At 46.9% G+C, this 20,599-nt stretch overlaps 1 protein-coding gene across 1 annotated transcript in view; it reads right to left on the reverse strand.

Annotated features, from left to right (window-relative positions):
* Nucleotides 1-20,105: 20,105 nt before the first annotated feature.
* LOC137439241 (uncharacterized) overlaps nucleotides 20,106-20,599 on the reverse strand; it is a 119,652-nt gene continuing 119,158 nt past the window's right edge. The window contains exon 8 of the mRNA XM_068134970.2: nucleotides 20,106-20,479. Within this exon, the coding sequence (XP_067991071.2) occupies nucleotides 20,106-20,479 (374 nt within the window). The remainder of the gene's footprint in view (nucleotides 20,480-20,599) is intronic.

Below are 20,599 nucleotides of genomic sequence, written 5' to 3' on the forward strand. Positions count from 1 at the left end.
ATCTACCTTAACCACAACACCTTAATAAAAATTCAAGAACTTCAAAAACATTTGTACAAACCCTGGGTCCCTCCAAAGACTACGTCCTCCGGTGGATGCCACAATATCCAACGTTACCTGCAGAGCCATCCCAATTTTCCCAAATTGCCGTGGGCCCTGTTCTTGTGATACAGGCGAGTGACATGCATCGGTGGATCCTCCCCCATTCACTCACCCAAACCCCAATACTCAGTCACACATATTTTAATTATCAAAAACACTCATTCCAACCCCCCAGAAAGACCATGGCTTAAATGTCATAACTCACAACACACATGTGTGATCCTCAACTAGGCAGCGGGGAGGTACCTAGGCAGTGGGGAGGTACCGTACAAGCAAGATGGTGGGGACGCTTCAGGCTGTGGTGCCCGCAGTTCAAAAACAAGTCACCCGACTTACGACTTCTTTCCCCCCCCCCCCGTCCCCCCCTTCAATTCTCGGCCCCGTGACAGCCAAATAGCTCCTTAACTGTTGTCCCGCCGGGTAAGTTCTCAGCACCAGGCTCCTCAGGGTCGCCAGGGGTCTCTATACCTCAAAGCGCCCAAACAGACCCCACCCCCACCGACAGGTTTCCAATTTCCAGAGACCACCGGCTTCCAGGGGCAAATTACCTCAGGGTGGGGGTGGGGGCACAGTCACCAGAGCCCTTTATACACAGAGTTTGGCCAACTCGATAATAGGCGCCATGTTGGAGCCCGACGTCAAGAGCACGCGCGCGTGCGTTCAAGCGTGCAGGCATAGAGTTACATATCAAGTCTATGCGTGCATGCAACTTTCTGCTATTAGAGACGGGTTTATGTTCCCGAGTTTCATTCATTGTTTAGTCACTTGCAAATCCTGTCCCTGTTACACAAATGTAGGTACACGGTATTGATTAGATTTGTTGGAATTTCATTGGGCCATTATTTTTCATTTACAGTATATTAAGCTTTTGTTTTTTTCACATTCAGTCATCCCAAACGAGGGCCGTTGAATTGCTGGGTTTCACTTCTTTCGTTTGAAGAATAAAAATCTCCATGCTACATCCATTATGTCTATATGGGATGGAATTAATTATTTTTAAAAAATGTTAATTCATTTATATCCCTTTGTGTGTTTAACCCATCAATTGACACCGGACTCCGCATTATGTGGAGTTTTGACAAAACTTGTAATAACTCGTGATGTAGAATCATAAAAATCTTAGAAGATAGATCAACAGAAAGAGAAAAATATTCTCCACAATTTGAGCCCACATTTTTCACAGTTCAATTTAAAGTTTGCTCACATGAATAGGGCCTATTTTGAATGCAAAATGATTGGTAAATCATTAAATTGGCAGCAATTTTGATAATTGAAAATCACCATTTCTAATGGAAATTAGCAATGTTTGATCAAAAATTATATGAAAATGTTCATTTTTTCATTTGTAATGGAATACAGCACTTTTTGAAGTATCAATATATTGTTGTGGATTTGAGAATTGTGTTTTTTTTGTGTGAAAATATCACCCTCCGTGTTGTGTGTAAAGGTCAAAGGTCGTCCCTTAGTTAGTCCATATACAATCACGTAGCAAATCATAGATTTCCCTTTTGCAGTAGTTATCTCCTTATTCTATGTAGTTGAAGGCTCTGTTCCCACTAGTTGACACTGCATTGCACCAGATGACATAAGGTAGCTCCCTTCCATTCCCAAAGCCCCCATTCCCAAAGCCTCCGTTGCCAACTGCGTCGGGCGGTTTTCAGCATTTGCCGCCATTGGCCATGTGCTCCGTCTCGGGGAAGAAGGGCGTTGCCCTCCACTCGTCATGAGAAGGTGGAGCCCAGCGAGCCCCCACCAGCCAATCAGGGCTGGTGAGACACCATCATGGGCGTGGCGCGGCTTGATCGCGACGGGCCTTATAAAAGTGTGTGGGGAAGGATTACGGGGAGATGCGTCAGAGAGCGAGCCCGTCCCGCAACGCCCCCACAAGAGAGATGAGCTTTGACTCCACCACGCAGCTTTGAATCGACCACGCAGCTTTGAATCAACCACGCAGCTTTGAATCAACCATGCAGCTTTGGAACCATCGCAGCTTTGAACGACCACAGCTTCGGGGCTTTGACGGCAGTTTCGACCGTGGCCACGAAGGAACGGCGGCTGCTGAACGTGCCGATCGAGAAAGGGCGGCGGCTGCTCGCTCCCGGCCCGACCGTGCTCCGGTTCCAGCTGAACCTTCCTCTCCCTCCAGCCATCCACCTCCTGCCATTCCTGTCATCATCCCCCGTGTAAGTGTGCTCGTAGTCTGTCTTTTGTCTTGTCCCTGGGGTTAAGTAAGACTGCCATAGGTAAGCTAATATTTGCACTGTGTCTTCTTCTTCTTCTGTAAATTACTTTCGTTATCTTTCCTCTTCCTTGGTTGCTTTCATTGTGTAAATAATAGTAATAAATTATATTTGTATCTCCTACCTTCGTTCTTCTTCTTCACATCCGTTTCGTCCTTGTCTTTTCCCCATTGAATACCTGTGGCACGATTTGGCCAACGTTAAGAATCGGGTTTAGTCCTTGGTAATGGCTCGAACGTCGTGTTGCTAACACCGCTCGGCAAATAACATCTAAAACCGGGGTTCGAGCGGGAGTCCCTCCCCTGCTCGCGGTCAGGAGTGGCACTCAGGTCCTTGGGACTTTTTGTAGACCAAATACCCTGGCTGCTCCCGACCGGGAGGAGCGTTGGGACCCCCAGGACTCACGTCGGTCAGTCGCGGACAAGGGGATTGATCCCCCCTTCTTAAGGGGAAAAGAGGCCGACGGAGAGATCCGCAACAATTGGTGTCAGGAGTGTCGGATTCGGACCTGAAGCGCGCTTAGCGCGCTCAAATTACGAGTGGCCCACAATTTTATTTGACATCCTAAATTTAAAATCGTGCCATGGATGGTCAAGGCGATCGGATGCCGGTGGGGATAGAGTTAGAAGAGGGGTTAGAATCAACCCAGGACCCCAGGGAAATGTATATGGGGGAGAGGGAGGAGGAGAGAAATGAGGATGTGGTTGAGGGGGTATCAGGTACACAAGATGGCGCCCTCGCGCACGTGGTTGCAGCAGCACCAAATGTCGCTGCGCCCGTGACCGTAGCAGCGCCGCCAATGGACTGGGGCCTATTCATGCTGCAAATGCGGGCCCTCATGGAAGAGAACAGGGGGTTGGGAAACCAAATCGAAGGGATGGAAAGCAGAATGAGGGACGAAGCAAGGGGTACCAGTGAACGGTTAGACAATAAATTTGAGGGTTTAGACAATAAATTTGAGGGTTTAGACAACAAATTTGAGGGGTTAGAGAACGGGATGAAAGAAATGAAGGAGGGGTTAACGGGGTTGGAAAACAGAATGGCTGCCCAGGAGAACCAGATGGAAGGGGTGAAGAATGGGTTAGGGGGGGCTAGAAAACACCATGGAAGGCAAATTGAGGGAAATAGGGGAGCAATCGGCCCGGGAAATTAAACAAATGGGAGATAAGATAGAGGAGGTGAAAATCGGGTTAGAAACAAAATTGGATGCCCAGAGGAATGATTTGGAGCAGATGAGGGTAGCATCTACCAAAGAGATGGGAGAAATGGGGGAGGAGATCAGACGAAGTGTGAGCGAGGAGGTCTCGGGAGTACGCGAAGAGGTAAAGCGAGGTGAGGAGCGTATGGAGAAAGAGGTGAGAAATAGTATGGCTAGGTACTAGCATAGCATAGCTAGGTAATGAGTGTACAGGGGGGCATAGAAGATCTGAGGGAAGTAGAACAGCTGACGGTGGGACAAAAGGAATTAGGGGAGCAGGTGGAGAAGAACACTGCGGTAATCGTGGGGTTGAAGGCGACACAGAAAGAGATAAAAGAGGAACTGGTAGCAACAAAGAGGGAATGTCAGATGGTATATGAGGGGTTGACAAAGAGGTTGGACGAGGTAACAGAAGTAATGGAGACGGAAGAACGGGAGGTGAGGACGCTCATAGAAACTATCAAGGTGGCCTTAGAGGACGAAATTGAGGGGGCGCACCGGGAAATAAAAGAGGTGAAGCAGAAATTAGAGGATGTGGAAGAAGGGGTGAGTGAAATTAAGAAGAGACGGAGGGAAACTAAGAGAGAGATAAAGGAGGAGGTGATGGAATATGTACAAGGTCTGTGTTCAAATCATGATGATGTGCTCACTACCAAATAAAGAGTTTGCAGGTGGCGGAAGAGGAGCGACGACGAGGTGCCGAGGTGAGTGGCGATATACTCGGAAATGTATATGGTGTGAGGGGAGATTCAGTCGGCTTGGGGGTTGGTGTAGACCCGGGTGTTCGGGAGGGACCAATGGTGAGGTGTGCGACAGGTACAGAGTGTGAAGGAGGAGGTGTGTGAGGAGGTCCGACTATGGGGTGTGTGAGGAAAAAGTGCGCGCCGAGGAGTGAGTGTGCTGTCGAGAGTGAGTTGGTGTTGGCGCGTGTGCGGGGGGGCACATGGAAGCGCGTTATGGGGAGTGTTACAGAGGATGTAACGAAAGAGTGCAGACCTGTGGTGAGTGTTACGGAGGACGTAACGGGAGAGTGTGCGCAAGAGGATGCGCGAGAAAGGTGTGTAACAGAGGAGTGCATGCTTACAGAGTGCGCTGTCGAGAGTAAGGGTGAATGCGCGACCGAGTGTGGTGGTAAGAGTAGTGAGAGTGACACGGGGCACGAGTTGGTTGTAGCAGGTGAGGAAGGATGTACACCTGGAACGAAAGGATGCACACCTGGAATGGTCGAGCGCGTGTGGGAATGCACACTGGAGTTAGTAGGAAAGCACGTGATTGGGTGTGCAGGTGAGTGCACACCCGTGGTTGTCACAGAGGGTGTGACCGAGGAGTGGGCGCGAGGAGGTGTGTTGATAAGGTGTGTGAACGACGAGTGTGTGCCAAGGTGTGCGGTGGTCAGGTGTGTGACGAAGTCGGTGAGCGGAATGAGTGTACCTGGGCGTTGTGTAGAAGAAGGTGCAATAACAAAGTGTATGGAGACACCTGGATGCGTGAATAAGGAACGGAACGCGTGGTGTGGGCATGCAGGTGAAGCATCGACGATAACCGGGTTAGCAGTTAGACCGACGGTTAGCTGAAGCGAGCCCGCGGTTCGTGCCGGGCTTTATGTGCAGCGGGAACCAGCGAGGATCGTAACCACGGCGGTTTCAAAAGAACCGCCGTGCGCGAATCGCGCCGGGCTGCGCTCTGAACGGTCGCATCCGTGCTCCGCTCAGCGGAGCGGGCGGCCCGGTTCAAGGGAAGGTAAGAAAGGTCGGCACGGCGACCCCTTGTGGTCGTGGCGTTCCGGCCGGCCGAGAATGGGGCATCGGACGGCTCCGTGCCGAGATGGTGCGTGGAATCTCGGCCACGTATGTCTCCTTCCCTGCACCGAATGCCGGACGGATCCAACCGCCGGCAACGAACCACCCGCATTCATTGCTCGACTTGGCGAAGCCAAGTTCTGAGCATGTGAAGACGCACCGAGGCTCCAGTTAAAGGACATTTGGTAGGGATAGGGAATTTGTGATTGGAAAATTTTGATTGACTGGAATTGGATGAGCAAAATTTGTAGTGGGAGATACCCGATGTGATGGGATGGCAACTCTGTCATCCCTCACAGCAGGGGCAAAGGAGCTATAGTTTTATGGGGTATGGCAGTGAAAATTAGCCCGGGAGGGTTAGGATAAAGTGTGTAGGGATCTAGAGATTGACCATAGGTAACGGTAAGGTTAAGTAGTGACTTTGGACAGGTAGTGGGGACATAGAGAGGGTAGTTGGATGATAATGACGTGCGATGTGCTTAGTTTAAAGGGAAGACGGGGAAGCGCGAGTTTTAGCAGGTAGGTCAGATGATGCCGTGTGTGTGTGTAAAAGTGTATTCAGAAGTGTATTGTGAAAAGGTGATTGTGTGTTGAGTGAGCGAATGGTCCTGGAGGAAGGAGGGTGCAGGAAGCACCAGGTGTACGAGTGATGGCACAGGTGTGCAAACCCAGGGGAGCATGGTCGTGTGGAATAAATGGTCTGGAATACATGGAGTATGGAATGGATGGTCGTGGAGTGAGTATGGTGGAAACTGTGGAGTGGAGTGGATGGTGCGAAGGCAGTGGATGGGGAGGATGGACCCCATCACGAATGCCTGGGGAGGGTAGTTTAAGAGTTAGGTAGGGGGAGTAGGTAAATTGTGGTTGGATATTGGCATCTGTGGTGCGTGGTGGAAGAATGGTGTTTGGATGGGTGCATTAGTGACGTGGAAATGGCTGGGCATGTGGCCTGTTAGTGTGTGTGTAGTTAAATGGGCACTCCACCACTGTGAGGATGTCGGCCAGGTGAGGCCGCAGGTGGGCTCTGGGAGCCGGTAGAGTTGTGGATGGGGCCCGAGGATCGGGAGGACGGATCCGGGTAGCCCAGTGCCAGAGGGCACCGAGTGGGGAGAGCGCCAGAGGGCCTTCCCCAGTTAGATAGGTTAGGTGAGGAGCAGGTAAGCTCGGAGGCAACTACAGTGGTGGAGGTGTGCAGGTGGGTAGACCTGCTGGGAGAGCCACACGACCCAGTCCTGAAATTGTGCAAGGGCACAGGGAGTTGAATCGGGGGAGCGAGACCCCAAATTGATGAAGCACCACAGTTTGGTCAATGGGAATTTGGTTCTTAAAACCGCATAGAGTAAGTTGGCCAATGGTTTGGCAGGGAAAGACCCCGGGTCGTGTAAAGTGTGTTAATGTCATTTCGAAGGTAGATAGGATTGAAATCTCCTCACACCATCTACATCCACTCACCTGAGGTGACAAAGCTCCACACCATGCCATGTGTTGGTTTTATTATTGTTGTGCAAATGTTTGGATGGTAAGATGCATCATGACGTGGGTGTGACATTGTGCTTGTTGTTCCATCTCTTCCTCCTTTAGAGGGATTGATGATGAATTGGTGATGGCAAATTTTGGATTAGTGGGAGTGAAGACGAATTTGGTATAGGGGAAATATGGGGAGGACGTGACGGTAGTGACGAATTGGTAAATGTGTAAATTGTTGTAAATATGGGGTAAGGGCAAGGGTAGAGTAGGTGACAGGGGGGGGTGACATACGGTAGGGACGAGCTTTTCTCTGCTCTGTCTCCAGACGCACCTCGCCTTGCATTGCCTTGTTTGATGTGTACCCTTGTGACCTTACCCCTCACTCACCTGTCTTCTGTTCCCCTGTCTCCCACCCGAGGACTGTGCTCTCTGGGCACCGAGGGGAGCGTGCGGGAGTCCGCCATTGTGTGCCAGAACCCCCGCAACCAGCTGTCTGCATCGATGCACCACTTATGGACCACATGTCTGTGGCTGAGCACCACTCATGGACCCCACGGGTTGGGGCATGGCCCCTCTGCTGGAACCGGCCACGATGGCCCAGGATCTTGCTTGCGGACCTCGGTGACGTGGCACCTATGCCAAACAGGTGAACCACCCCTAGTCGGGCCCTGTGGGCCATAAATAAAAAGTGGACACGTTTTGTGCAATTATTATTCCAAATAGGCCGCCAGTAAGAAGATGAAGAACGACAACATCAGGAAGAATAATGGCCAGCAGAGGGAGCCGAAGAACAAGACACCAGCAGGGGTTTGTTTGGTTATTTTGTTTATTATGAACTGTGGTGACTGTGCACTGATTGGTGCTTTATGGTGCTTTGGTGCATTTTTGGGTGCTTTATGGTGCGTCGATGCAGGGCAGGCTGTCTCCCCCCCAAAAGAACAATCACAGGTCCTGGGTTAGTTTTGTAAATACAATTAGCGTCAATTGTAAATAATGCTCCCCACCGTAAATGTGTAGTTTGAAGACAATTCCGCAATTCGGTTAGCTGTGGGCGTAAATCAGTTAGATAGTGTGCAATGCAGCAGGGGGACATACTTATTTGTGTTTTAAAACTGTCACACTCAGGGTCAGGTTAAATGTAGAGGGAACTACACCTACGTGCCACACTAAAGGTAAAAGTTTAATAGGCCCGGGACGTGCCTAAGAGGAGGAGGGTGCAGTGTTGTGGATTTGAGAATTGTGTTTTTTTGTGTGAAAATATCACCCTCCGTGTTGTGTGTAAAGGTCAAAGGTCGTCCCTTAGTTAGTCCATATACAATCACGTAGCAAATCATAGATTTCCCTTTTTCAGTAGTTATCTCCTTATTCTATGTAGTTGAAGGCTCTGTTCCCACTAGTTGACACTGCATTGCACCAGATGACATAAGGTAGCTCCCTTCCATTCCCAAAGCCCCCATTCCCAAAGCCTCCGTTGCCAACTGCGTCGGGCGGTTTTCAGCATTTGCCACCATTGGCCATGTGCTCCGTCTCGGGGAAGAAGGGCGTTGCCCTCCACTCGTCATGAGAAGGTGGAGCCCAGCGAGCCCCCACCAGCCAATCAGGGCTGGTGAGACACCATCACGGGCGTGGCGCGGCCTGATCGCGATGGGCCTTATAAAAGTGTGTGGGGAAGGATTACGGGGAGATGCGTCAGAGAGCGAGCCCGTCCCGCAACGCCCCCACAAGAGAGATGAGCTTTGACTCCACCACGCAGCTTTGAATCGACCACGCAGCTTTGAATCAACCACGCAGCTTTGAATCAACCACGCAGCTTTGGAACCATCGCAGCTTTGAACGACCACAGCTTCGGGGCTTTGACGGCAGTTTCGACCGTGGCCGTGAAGGAACGGCAGCTGCTGAACGTGCCAATCGAGAAAGGGCGGCGGCTGCTCGCTCCCGGCCCGACCGTGCTCCGGTTCCAGCTGAACCTTCCTCTCCCTCCAGCCATCCACCTCCTGCCATTCCTGTCATCATCCCCCGTGTAAGTGTGCTCGTAGTCTGTCTTTTGTCTTGTCCCTGGGGTTAAGTAAGACTGCCATAGGTAAGCTAATATTTGCACTGTGTCTTCTTCTTCTTCTGTAAATTACTTTCGTTATCTTTCCTCTTCCTTGGTTGCTTTCATTGTGTAAATAATAGTAATAAATTATATTTGTATCTCCTACCTTCGTTCTTCTTCTTCACATCCGTTTCGTCCTTGTCTTTTCCCCATTGAATACCTGTGGCACGATTTGGACAACGTTAAGAATCGGGTTTAGTCCTTGGTAATGGCTCGAACGTCGTGTTGCTAACACCGCTCGGCAAATAACATTTAAAACCGGGGTTCGAGCGGGAGTCCCTCCCCTGCTCGCGGTCAGGAGTGGCACTCAGGTCCTTGGGACTTTTTGTAGACCAAATACCCTGGCTGCTCCCGACCGGGAGGAGCGTTGGGACCCCCAGGACTCACGTCAGTCAGTCGCGGACAAGGGGATTGATCCCCCCTTCTTAAGGGGAAAAGAGGCCGACGGAGAGATCCGTAACAATATGTAAAGAAGAAAATATGTTGCCAATTTGAATGATGAAATAAGGAAAACAATTTGCTCCAAAAAATATATACTTGGTGGCTTTGGTGTCAACAGGTTCAATGACTGACTATGTGTAGTGTTCACTCTGTACTTTCTGCTGGTATATCGGAAGTGATGACGATTGGTTCAATTCACTAGTCTACTTATACATGATTAGATCTCTACCTCAGCTATGTACTTGCTCTCTTTGTACTCTTTTTCCTTAAATGCATTCCCCTTTTCCTCTCATTTTTACTCCTCAAAATCTCTTTCTTTCTATTTCCTTACACTCTTCTGTCCTTAATACGCTTCTCTCTTCCCTATTTCGACACCTTTCCTCCTCCACTGCCTCCTTTCCCCTCTCTCCCAATTTCATCTTCACTCTTTCTCACTATCTTGCCTCTCCTCTTCCATCTTCGAAGTCATACTGATTATTGATTGTGTTACAAGGAAGCTTACAAATTTATGATCAGGTTAACTTGACACTTTAATTGCACAATGTTGGGCAAATAATCTTTGGCAATTGAACATACACTTCTCATTGCACATTATAAGATCTGGTCAGAAGTGTGGAAAATCGGCAATGAATGGCTGAAGCTTTTCATTACCTTACAAATCAATTCAAATGTAGGTCATGATGAGCATGTTTTAGTTCTGATAAGCAAAAATAAATAAACAAGAAGACGTCATGCGGAGCACGATACTTGCAAAATCCACTCCCACCCCCAAGAAAAAAAATTCCATTGATACAGCAAATTGTCCATTTCATCAAGATTAAAATTGACAATCTTGATCAAAGCTCGGGTCAACAGGAAGAAAAGTGACCATTTTTCAGATGAAAAATGATGATTTTGGAAGGTTGACCTTGAGTTGACCTTTGACCTTTTGACTTCAAAAATAGTTCGTTTCCCTATTTAGTGACTCAATGTGCAAATACTGTTCAATTTTCAAGTCAATTCGATGAAAATTGAGGATTTTAGAAATTTGGCCTATGTTGACCTTTTGGCCTAAGTTGACCTTAAGTATACTTGGTGGTTGAATTCAGTGCCCAGATATGCAAGTCCTCTTCAAATTTCAAGTCAATTGGATGAAAATTGAGGATTTTAGAAATTTGGCCTATGTTGACCTTTTGGCCTATGTTGACATTTTGGCCTATGTTCACCTAAAATATAATTTGTGGTTGAATTCAGTGACCAGATATGCAAGTCATCTTCAAATTTCAAGTCAATTGGATGAAAATTGAGGATTTCAGAAATTTGGCCTATGTTGACCTTTTGGCCTATGTTGACCTCAAAAATACTTGGTGGGTGAATTCAGTGACCAGATATGCAAGTCGTCTTCAAATTTCAAGTCAATTGGACGAAAATTGAGAATTTTAGACATTTGGCCTATGTTGACCCTTCGGCCTATGTTGACCTTTTGGCCCATGTTGACCTCAAAAATACTTGGTGGTTGAATTCAGTGACCAGATATGCAAGTCCTCTTCAAATTTCAAGTCAATTGGATGAAAATTGAGGATTTTAGAAATTTGGCCTATGTTGACCTTTTGGCCTATGTTGACCTTAAAAATACTTGGTGGTTGAATTTAGGAGGTAGTGACCAGATATGCAAGTCCTCTTCAAATTTCAAGTCAATTGGATGAAAATTGAGGATTTTAGAAATTTAGCAAAGTTGGTGACCTTTGGCCTATGTTGACCTATTGACCCCAAAAACAATAGGCTTCTCGTTTTGACCAACTCTAATATTTGGTGAAGTTTCGTGAAGATCGGTTGAAAATTGTGACCTGTAGGCCGGTGACAAACAGACAAACAGACAGAACCACAAACACAACCGACCAATATACTTGAAAAATCTTCGATTTTACAAGTAATAATAATGGCAAATCAGCGAAACAGCAAATACAATGACTCGAGATTTTTACCTTGTCCCATACATAGACTACTTATGTGTGTAGGCTGAAGTCCAAATAAAAACTTTAACCACGCCAAATGTGTTTCTAACCTTGAGTTTCTGATCGACTCATCTCGAATTCATTTTCAGAATATGAGGTTAGGGCCTTACTTTCCTTTTTTTTTTTTTTTTTTTTTTTTTAGAGTTTCTGATCGACTCATCGAGAATTCATTTTCAGAATATGAGGTTAGGGCCTTACTTTCCTTTTTTTTTTTCCCCCTTAGATCTAGCGTTAATATACACTGTTTGGCGATGAATTTATTTAGACCCTACATTAATTTAGATCGAGTAACTTATTACGGTACTTACGGTACACATAAGTGAGGTATCATTGGCGTTCCAATTTTTGCGACGAACTTTAATCTCCCAAATTCGTCTCCTTTCAGGATCTCGAGGGAAATAATGCATCTTTGCTCCCTTTTCCCTTCGATTGGAGCATCCCCATGCAGAACAGCACGGCATTTTCCTCAGTTTTAAGGTGAAAGTTGTACATTTACAAGCGATCACGATAAATGTACGGCAGTAGTCAGTAGACCTGTTTAGTTCGATTTTGTAGCTCGCGCGTAGGGCTTTAACATGGCGCCTGTTGTCATGTGATCGCTAAAAACTGAAACCGAGTTGGCCAAACTCTGTGTATAAAGGGCTCTGGCAGTCACCGCTCCTCCAGAGCTTGATCCATTCCTGCGGACACACACACCTTCCCCACCCACAAAATCCAAAATGACATTGCCTCCCCCGCTGCCATTCAATTCTCAACACACTGCACTGCAAAAGATGGTATTTGTGTTCCTACCCTGCCATGGCCTATGTACATGTGAATTCCCACATTCACGCTCCAAACAATTCAATTTCCATTCTCACGACCACACAAAAACACAAAAATTCAACACGTAAACAAACACTACCCACTTTGTGGCTCACAGACACTTTGCGGCTCACAAATCAATCCACTCACCGGCCAAGTTGTCACACTCACCCGCCCCCATTACAAATTACTCACGTCCCAATTTCTGAGCAAGTACCAAAACTCTGGGACAATAAACATCAAGGCCTCACCTTACCTTTATGTACAGGTAGTCGTAGGTTGGTCGGGTCCGAGAGTGCCATCCACCCTACCCCCAAATTTGCCCCATGGGGCCTATCAAGTTCCACACAATTTCCTTTTATCCGACTGTACTGGCAAGCATGTGGATCCATCTCCTCCAGTGACTCCAACTACACTACTACCCTTGGCTACAACAGCACCGCCCCTCTACCGTGCAAGGACCATCGGGTAAGTTGAGCATCCGAACCGCCAACATGGCCCACGAGTGTCCATAAGGGCGTGACCCACCATCCATCATTCGGCCCCCTGCGAGGACCATGGCTCCATTAGCCCAAGCTGGCCAATGTGGTGAGCACCTGCTGCCAACTCCACCATTTCCAAGGCCTCGGACCTGAGGGGCACGGTCGCAGTGCTTGGCATCCACATCACGTCCCCTGCACCTCTCACATCCCCCAGTCCGACCACATGCAGCCCCCAGTGCCCACCCACATATGACCACACCCAAGGTCTAGTCGACAGCCATGCTCCACCAGGAGACTCAATCCCAGAATACATGGTCATACACCTCGCCCACCCATATCACCACATTGACCTACAGACTGCCCAACTCCATCCCTACAACACCGCATCCCAATATTAGCGCCATCGCCCCCGTAGCCAGTTGAAGGCTGTATCCTGCTACTCTATCCATTTTTGTCCCAGCCTCCAACACTTTGGTCTCACACACCTGGATCAATAATGGTGTCACTGACCCCAGTGTCCACCATGGCTTCACAAAATGCCCCTTAAATTTTGCATCTAACCCACAAATTACCCGTGCCAATTCTTCAAAATTTCACAATCTTCATCAAAGGAAGGCGCTTCTCCATACACTTGCCAGCCGAGCATGGCCCCGTATGTTTGGCTCATTCCAATTTCCGGATTCAATCTGATGGCTCTCTTCCCAAGCCAAGACTCCACAAATTACAGCGGAACATCTGTGGAAGACCATGCTCATACCATCATGTTCCACAGATGCCCCATTGGTTGTCTGGTGGGCTATATCATACCTGTCCATGCGGATCGACCCGCGTCCATAGACCAGCACAGCATGGCATGTCACCACATGCTGACTGTCCCAGAGTCTCAGGGAGAAGCTGCCAGGGCGCAGGCCCTGGCTGCCACATCAGGCCCTTGTTGGCCGTCCGTGGTGCCACCACCAAAGCACAACCTGCAACACCTCCCCCTAGTGGTCCTCGTGATACACCATACCAGGTGCCTGTGAGAAATCACCTCGGACCCCCGGAGGTCTTAACCCCCCCCCCCCCCCCAAGGGTCCGGCGACGCTATCAGCCCGAGACACTCGCTCGGGCGGCACCTCAATGGACCAGGGACTCCACACTCCACACTCCACCAGACCCCCCCCCCCCCCCCCCGTGGGTCTCGGGTCGTACCACAACACCCATGGTCGGACCCCACGTCCAAATCCTGCCAGCGCAGCCCCCCAGCTGGCTGGCATAACCCAATTTTGAAAGGGGCAAATTTTACACGACACCGACCCCAATGACCTCTCCTGGTCCAAATTCCGCAGCCTGGGGACCAACTCCCTCCAAGGCTGTTCCAAATCAATTTCCCATTTACATTTATTTTTAGAAATTTGGGCCTCCCGTGCCCAACCGCAGCTGCATGTTACAACCCCTTCTTCAGATTTTTCTGCCCCTCCCTGCAGCTGTTCCAAATTTACTAAGGGGATCGCTTTTTCCGAGGCTCTATTTCCCGACTCCTCCATGTCCGAATCGAGCTTGGAGCCAACACCCCCCCCCCCCCCCCAGCTGTGTATTTAATTTTGGAGTCTCTGGTACCCAATTGTGGTTCGTGGTGAGGGTCCCCTTGGTCACCTTAATCTCATCCTGGGGATATTCGACGGACCGACTCACCTCATCTCCCAGACTCTGTTGGATCCGAGCAATTTCCTCCTTGACGATATTGTCCAAGGTGCTTGGTCGCTCCTGTGTCATCATTCACTCCATCCCCAGTCAATTGCATCCCCAACAGGTCTTCACCTGCCAACACCCGCTCCGGTTCCGTAACCTGGGACTGCAATATTTTCTCCACCTCTTGCTCCAAACCACCCCCCTGGTGCTGCAAAAGTCCCAATTCCTCTCCCTGCTGGTGCATTCTGGCATCCACACAGGTCCGACAGCCTTCCTTAACAAACATTCCCCATTTACTTCCGAACATTCCCTATTTACTTCCGAACATTCCCTCTCCTGTGCCCCAATTGTATCAGCCTGGGTTTCACCCTCTTCAATTTCCAATGCCATCTCTTCCCGTTTTGAATCAAATTACAATGCCCATTCCTTCTCCTGTACCCCAAGTTCATTCTCTTGTACTCTTTGGGCTTTTATTTCTTCCGTTTGGGCATCCCTTTGTTCACTACAGGCCTCCAATCTTTCAGTATTTTCTTTTTGACGATACAGGCCTTATTTCTTCCCCCCATTCCTTCATATAGTCACTCTGGGCATTCATATCTCCCTTCAATCCATCAATTTTACACATTAATGTTGCAAACATGGCCTGGAAATCCATCGGATCCATTCCTTGCGTCCCAGGCTCCCTCATTGGGGAGGGGGAGGACTAATGCTCGGGATGGGGGAAGCTCCAACACTACTTTCATCAAACTCTACCCCCGGCCCGCTTCCTTGATCTTCGGGACCCTCCATCTGCTCGGTCATTTCATTCACGACCGCCATTACGTGCTGACAGGTAGATCCCGCTCGCGCATGTACTTTACCTCAGACAAAAAAACCAATAATTTAAATTTTAGAGAGCACAATGTTGCGCTTCCGCACCCAAATCGACTGTAAAATTTGGACACCCCGGAGTTGTGCTATCTAGGTAGGGTTAAATTTCCCTGTACGTGCTTGGTTCCCTGTGATTTTTCCCTAATGTTCTTATAAAACTCAGCTAGCCAGGCGAAGGGCACCATTAACCAACCACGCCTCCAGGGCCGACAGAAACAGCATTTGCCGATCAGCAACAGCAAGTAAACCCCGACGTCATCCGAACATTCCCGAACAGCGACTAGACTCCGCCCCCCGACGATTCGTAACGGAGAGACCACGCCCCGAGCTTCGTGATTGGTGGAGGCGCGATGGGGGTGATGGGCAGAGCTCAGGCGATTGGTAGAGAGTAAAGCCATCGTCGAACATTCGAGAGCTGAAGGAAAAAGATGTCTCGCCATCTTGGTCTCTTTTTCTGATCCTGGGATTAATAGCGGACGGTCATGCTTTCCGCTCTCTCTCTTGTCCTGAGTTGGTTGCGGGCGGTCACATCTATCAAACAGAGTGACCACTATATTCGTCATGGGTGTGTCTCTGTGTGTCTGTCTGTCTGCAGCATAACTACCCGATGATATCATCCGATCTTGATGAAACTTGGGTGAGAGGTTGATATCATGATCTAGTTGTGTCCTGCCTGGAGTGGGCTTTTTGCGCCCATTGTGGGTGGAGCCACGCCCGAAAAATATGTCTTTTTAGGGGGTAATCGATTTCAAGCTACATCTTCACCGAGGGGTTTGGTGGAATCTGACAGGGGTTTCGATATTTGGTTCGGCCAATGTCATGTGTCTAGCCCCACAGAGCTCGATTTTTCTTTTTCGCCCCAAGGTCAAGGTCACAAGGTCTCGAAATTTAGAAAAGTCGATTTTTGATGGTTTTATTAAATTGTTCGCTTCCTGATAGGGTGAATGTCGTACATGTTTTTATATTATCACATACATCATGAAATACAAGTTTTCCAACAAATGTCAGAATATTTGACCTTTGACCTTTGAAGGTCACAAAGGTCAAAGTTTCAAAGTTGTCGGAATCGAACCGAATTTTCAGTATTGTTTAGCTAACTAACCTCACAACTGATTATACATTATTTTCTATCTCATTTCAAGGTCAGTAAGCTTCGTTTTGACATTTCAAGGTCACAAAGGTCAATTTTTCAAAGTTGTCGGAATCGAACCAAATTTTCGTTATTGTGTAGCTAACTAGTCTCATAACAGATAATACATTCCTATTTATATATTTTCAATGTCGGTTTTGACCTTTGTCATTGAATACCGCTCGCTCATGAACCATCGTCGTCTCCTGACTTGTCTTCCTCTTTTTGTCTTGGTCGCGCTGGAAAATAGCTGCGTCTCAGGCCACGTCTGTTCGTGAAGCTTTGGATAGTGGAGGGAGGAGGAAGAGGAAGACGTCTCGCCCTTGCTAATTCTCTTGCCTTGGTTACACGAGCAAATTGTCATTTTTTTGGCCTCGCGTGTGCCTGCGAAGGCTTTCCGGAGCTTTCGTGGAACTTTTGCGATCGTTAGGACGAGAAATAAGGCAGCGGTTTGCGGAGCTCTTGGCGCATCTGTCAGAAGGAGACAAGAGCGGGAGAGGACCGGCCACACGAAATCCCTTCGGCTCGTGGCGACACAGAGAGGAGCTTCGTGCCGTCGTTTGCATCTTTTCCGCACAAGGCTTCGGACCACTTCGAGCTGCCGACTTCATTCGACGGCCTCGCTTGAACAACAATGCAAAGTGCCGGTGTAGGAGGATAGAATCACTCCCCAGGATAAAATCACTCTAGAGTGGTTTTATCCTAAGATGAAATCACTCCCCCTAGGATTTTAACACTCCCCCTTGCAGGATCAAATGACTCCCCAGGATTATAACACTCCCCCTATATACTTTGTGATTTAAACAATATTTATTGCATGCTAATGACATACAACCATGACAAAGTTAATGAATATGAACATAAAATGATAAATGAATTGATAAACAGGGCAGAATGATGTCCTTTGTAAACGTCTCTCCCTAAAAATTAAAATACAATGTCTAATCTAATAATGTCTAATAATGTCTAAATAATGTCTAAATAATGTAATCTAATGTCTAATCTAAATAAAGTCTAATCTAATAGATTTAAGCTATGTTAAATGACTATGTCTTAACTCAACACTTACAATATTTATTGCATTTCCGTACTGTAAACGTCCCAATGTTTTAGTGCTCATTCCATTCATATGTATTTCATTGACATGTTTGCACTGTACATTTGTGGAAATAAATATTGTTTAAATCATTTCGATAAGAATCCAAGAATCGAACTAAGTATATTGTCAAGAGCATATATCGTGTTCCCATGGGTGTACAAAATAAATCATACTCATTGTACTGTTATTGAATCGAATGAATGCATTTTAAATGAGGTTACAAACCTTCTTGTGCGGCCATTTATATTTATGAATTTAAGTTATTTCCATGTGTCAATGTGAGTGGTTTAATGGAATAAACTTTGACTTGACTGGACTTGACTGTACTTTGACTATACAATGGACAGATCATGAATACATGATATTCATCTTCAATGCATACACCATCATTAATGCACTGAGATGTAATCCTTAATTGGATCGAGTATGAGCCAAGTTGGACTGGTCCACTTTTGCTACAAGTTAATTAGGATGTTTTGACAAGACAGTTTGCCGATCACTTTCTACTAATTGTCAATGATAACGTGAATTGCATGCTTCCTATATCTTTTGTGGAAATATATATTGTTTAAATCAAATGAAATCGTAATGGAAATTTAATTATATGTATAAACTTTTGAATAATACGTGCAGTCAATAGAATGTCACATGTCAAAGTCCTCCCTTCTCCTGTTCTCAAGCCTGCCGTTTCCTAATCACGTGCCCTTTTGTGTTTTTTAATGAACTAGGGCATGCCCGTACTATATCTATATCTAAAATTATATCCCCCCCTCTCTATTTACATGAAATGGTTTGGTCCAAAGCGAACGGCTTGCGAGTACGGTGACAATCCCCCCCTCTATTTACATGAAATGGTTTGGTCCAAAGCGAACGGCTTGCGGAGTTTGGTAAAGAAATCGCCATAGCGTGCCCAAACGCGCAGGAAAGTGAAAGAATCGCAAATTTAAGGAAATGCCCGTACTTCCGTAAGGAAGAGAAAAAAAATGAAAAGGAAAAACATTCCAAACCGCGAGGGAAAACAACACGGCACGTCGACACAACAACGTGTCCTGTGATTGGCCGTACGTGGCTGCCAGTAGCTGCCCCCCAAAAAAAGCTTTCACCGTCCGGCGACTGAATTTAAGGGGAAAAATAAAACGCTCTTCGCTTAAAACAACGCCCTTCGCTCTGACTGAATTGGGACAATGTTTTTATGTTTTTAATTGAATTACTATCCGTAATGGCGCACGCTCTCACGGGAGCTCCGGAAGGTCGCATATCGCAGGAAAGCGAAAGAATCGCAAATTAGTTTTTATTAGTTTTAAAACATAGTTTAACGCCAACATAGCGCCAACATAGTTTGCCGACGGGAAATAAATGAATACGCTCTCAAATGTGCCATCCGAGGCAGAGTCTGTTCGCCACGTTCGGCACACGTGATAGCTCGCTGCTCTCTGATTGGTTGAATCGTTTTTTGGACATAGCTCGGTAACTACTTCTGCGATTAATTTAAAACCTTGAAAAGGCACATCCTCGGGTCCCCAGCAATATACCTGGCAAGTTTCAAGTATATCGGACCGGTAGTTGTCGAGAAACAGCGGTCACAGACAAACATACAAACATACAAACATACAAACAAACATACACACAGAGATTAGTGGAATTATAGATAGATAAAACAAAAATTTTGAGCATGGTCAAGCGTGGTTGTTTTCATTCGAAATTGCATTTTAATTACAAACCATGATCATTGGCGAAGTTGGTGTCCTTTCCATTCTTTCTGGGGGATTGACTTTATCCTAAAGGGGAGTGCTTTGATCCTGGAGGAAGTGTGTTGATCCTGACAGGGGGAGTGATTCTGTCCTAGGATAATTACACTCTAGAGTGTGCCAGTCCGAGGATTAGTTCACTCTAGAGTGATTTAATCCTAGGACAGAATCACTCTGGAGTGAGATTTTAGGGGAGTGAGAGAATCCTGCTACACCGGCACTATAAAGACCATTTTATTTTCATTAACTTTTCCCCTGTCTGTCTTTTGTGTCAGAGTGGATGGTCCCTCATTTAGGATTTAGTTTTTTAACTCCCCTTTCATGGTTATTTGCATTAATCTTCATTAAATCGTTTATTGTTGGATTTTATCCTTTTGGTCTTATACAACTTATATTATTTTGGAACACAACTACGTATCAACCGTCCGTCCCAGGTAAGGCTTCGGTTTGTGCCCTGCGCGTGCCAGAAATAATCCCGCCAAATTCGGGCATACGCCTCGGGGTTAAAGCTCGTTTCGGTCATCCGTCACCCAGGGGTCTTAACCCTGGGGACACAACAATATAGATATACAGTACTGCGCATAGGTTTGGGTATTTCCAATGATAATCATATTTTGCAATACATTAATCAAATTAATCAGCGATAACAGCCGTACGGGTTTCTTTCAAAATTAAAAGCCTTTCAATGCACGTGAAACAAACTGCTTAAGGCCTAACATAAATACAAATAACAGTGCTATTTTATAGTATCGGGCAATACTTTTTGTGTCCACCCTTTGCCTTCTTGAGTAGCATCACTCCTCTACCCACGCTTCCTGTATACAACCTAAACCCTCTTACAGGAATATTGTACCAAATATCCTGGAAGAACATTCCACAGTTCTGTTTCTGGGTCAAAATTGCATAAAAATTTGAGTTTTTGCATAAATTGCATTAAAAATCCGAGTCTAAATTGCAGTAATGTCATTATGCCATCAGCAATGCTTGATTCCTCAAGGAAATAAGAATAAATGAAGTGAACTTACAATTTTGTGTGGTAAATGTCATGGATATTTTACACATGCCGAATGTCTTCAGATCGTAGCACGTGTTTGTTTCCTTGTGATAAAGATAACCCATGAAGAAGTGAAAATGATCTGTGGAATCCTTGGAAAAGACCATGGTTGCGTTTTCAGTGCGCTGCGCACAAACGTTTGGCGTCGCGTGCTCGCACAGCATTTCATCCGCTCTCAGTACAAATAGAGAGGCAGGCATGGTGCTTGTAGCCTCACCACTTGCTGTAACCGCCATTTCAAGAGAGCCAAAGAATAGTTCGCCAATCATCATCAAGAGCACGTATTCTGGAGAAAGAGAGAAAGAGAGACTCACACACACACACACAGAGGGAGGGAAGGAGTGAGGAAGAGTTATGGAGTGAGTAGTGAAGAAGAAGAGGAAGAGGAGGGAAGGGCAGGGCCGTC

Source organism: Myxine glutinosa, chromosome 14 (assembly GCF_964187855.1).
Source record: "Myxine glutinosa chromosome 14, kmMyxGlut1.1, whole genome shotgun sequence".
NCBI lineage: Eukaryota > Metazoa > Chordata > Myxini > Myxiniformes > Myxinidae > Myxine > Myxine glutinosa.